At 46.5% G+C, this 1,720-nt stretch overlaps 1 protein-coding gene across 1 annotated transcript in view; it reads left to right on the forward strand.

Annotated features, from left to right (window-relative positions):
• MARCH6 (membrane-associated ring finger (C3HC4) 6, E3 ubiquitin protein ligase) overlaps nt 1-1,720 on the forward strand; it is an 87,004-nt gene that overhangs the window by 73,598 nt on the left and 11,686 nt on the right. Inside the window, exons 25-26 of the mRNA XM_006876899.1 lie at nt 515-604; nt 897-1,029. Coding sequence (XP_006876961.1) covers nt 515-604; nt 897-1,029 — 223 coding nt within the window. The remainder of the gene's footprint in view (nt 1-514; nt 605-896; nt 1,030-1,720) is intronic.

Here is a 1,720-nt window from a genome sequence, read left to right on the forward strand (position 1 = left end):
CTGTCACCACCAGCTCTGCCCGCTGCCTCTCTGGGCCTCTCCCTGTGGTCCTGTTGTCGCCCTTGATGGCATTAGCTCTTTGAGGAGGCTCCATGCTTCCTCCTTGTCTGCTGCTTCTCTGTTGTTTTCTCTTCTTCCTGCTTCCTCTATTTCCTAAGACTTGTGGCCACTTTTATATTGGGCTGTTGGAGTTTTTATTTAGTTGTAGAAGTTATATATTTATTTTGGATATTAGACTCTACAGGGGAATATGGTTTCTGAATATTTTCTTCCAGTATGTAGACTCTCTTCACATCGGTGATAAAATCCTTTCATGAACAAAGTTAAAAATGATTTTCGATAGGAAATGGAACTTGATCTGTTGGCAATAAATCTTTCAGTTTTCCGCTAACATGTCAGCAGTGCCACCAAGCAAGCGTGTTTTAGAAGTGAGATAGTATCAGGAAACTGCCACCTTTTGACTAGGGTTATCACTGAACCCAACCCAGTATGTTCACTGGTTTCCATTACCCAGGACTGGGCCCTGGGAGTCCTGCATGCCAAGATCATCGCAGCCATCACCCTGATGGGCCCGCAGTGGTGGCTGAAAACAGTCATTGAGCAGGTAAGACCACGCAGTTGAAACGCATTTGGATAAGCATCTGTAGCTAGCTGGGGTTGATTTTGTTTTTCAAAGAAAAGCCCGTTTTCTCTGTGCGTTCTATATTTTCGTCAGTCACGCTGGTCCTCAGGGAGGTCACGTGTTCAGGGGAATGCATTTCTTTTCAAGCTGGCAAGCATCCTATGTGTGACACCTGTGGTCCAGAGCATGCCTGCCTTCAGAGAACCCTGAGCAGTTTGGGTCTTGTGGGTCTGGAGTCTGATCCTGGCTCTGGTGGTCTTTTCCCCTGGTCCAGGTGTATGCCAACGGCATCCGAAACATCGACCTACATTACATCATCCGGAAGCTGGCGGCCCCTGTCATCACTGTGCTCCTGCTCTCCCTGTGTGTGCCCTACGTCATCGCGGCAGGCGTGGTTCCATTGCTAGGTGAGGCGCGTTGGGGGGAACGGGGGGAGCCTGGGTATGAACCACATCCCATTCCTGTCAGCCCAGCAGCTCGCAGGCTTTCTCCTGAAGAAGATTTTCTGAAAATACAGTTCAAACCCCATGGCTCAGTTGGCAGCTCAGTTATCTAAACTTCCTAGAATGGGACTGGAGGGCTTTTGCTCTGCTTCACTTAGGTTGTTGAGAATATGCACAACAAAATATGCACCAATTCAGCCATTTCTACGTGCACCATTCAGTGACACTGATGACGTTCTTTTGTGAGCGGTTCCCCCATGAACACGAACTCTCTGCCTGTAACTTCCCTGTCGTATCTTGAATTTGGTCTCATAGAGATAGTGCCTCAAAGAGCATGATGCTCAAGCCAGCCCTTGTGACTAATTCAGCTAAACTGTTAACTTGGTTTTAATAAGACTTCTTGAGATACGCTTGATTTAAGGTTTAAAGGTTATTTCAGAGCAGTAGTTTCAGGGGTTCATGCCCCTCAATGTTCTAGAAAGTATGGACTCTATGAGAATTTGAAATTCTGTTTCACAATTTTCCCTTTATGGTCGGGACTCTTCTATGAAATCTTTGATCAAACTGTTCAGGCATCCAGTTCTCTCGAGGCAAAGGACCAGGACTCAGTTCTACAGTTCTCTTCTAATTACTGTCGATACAGTTTTCTTAAGCA

The sequence above is a fragment of the Chrysochloris asiatica genome, unplaced genomic scaffold (assembly GCF_000296735.1).
Source record: "Chrysochloris asiatica unplaced genomic scaffold, ChrAsi1.0 scaffold00424, whole genome shotgun sequence".
NCBI lineage: Eukaryota > Metazoa > Chordata > Mammalia > Afrosoricida > Chrysochloridae > Chrysochloris > Chrysochloris asiatica.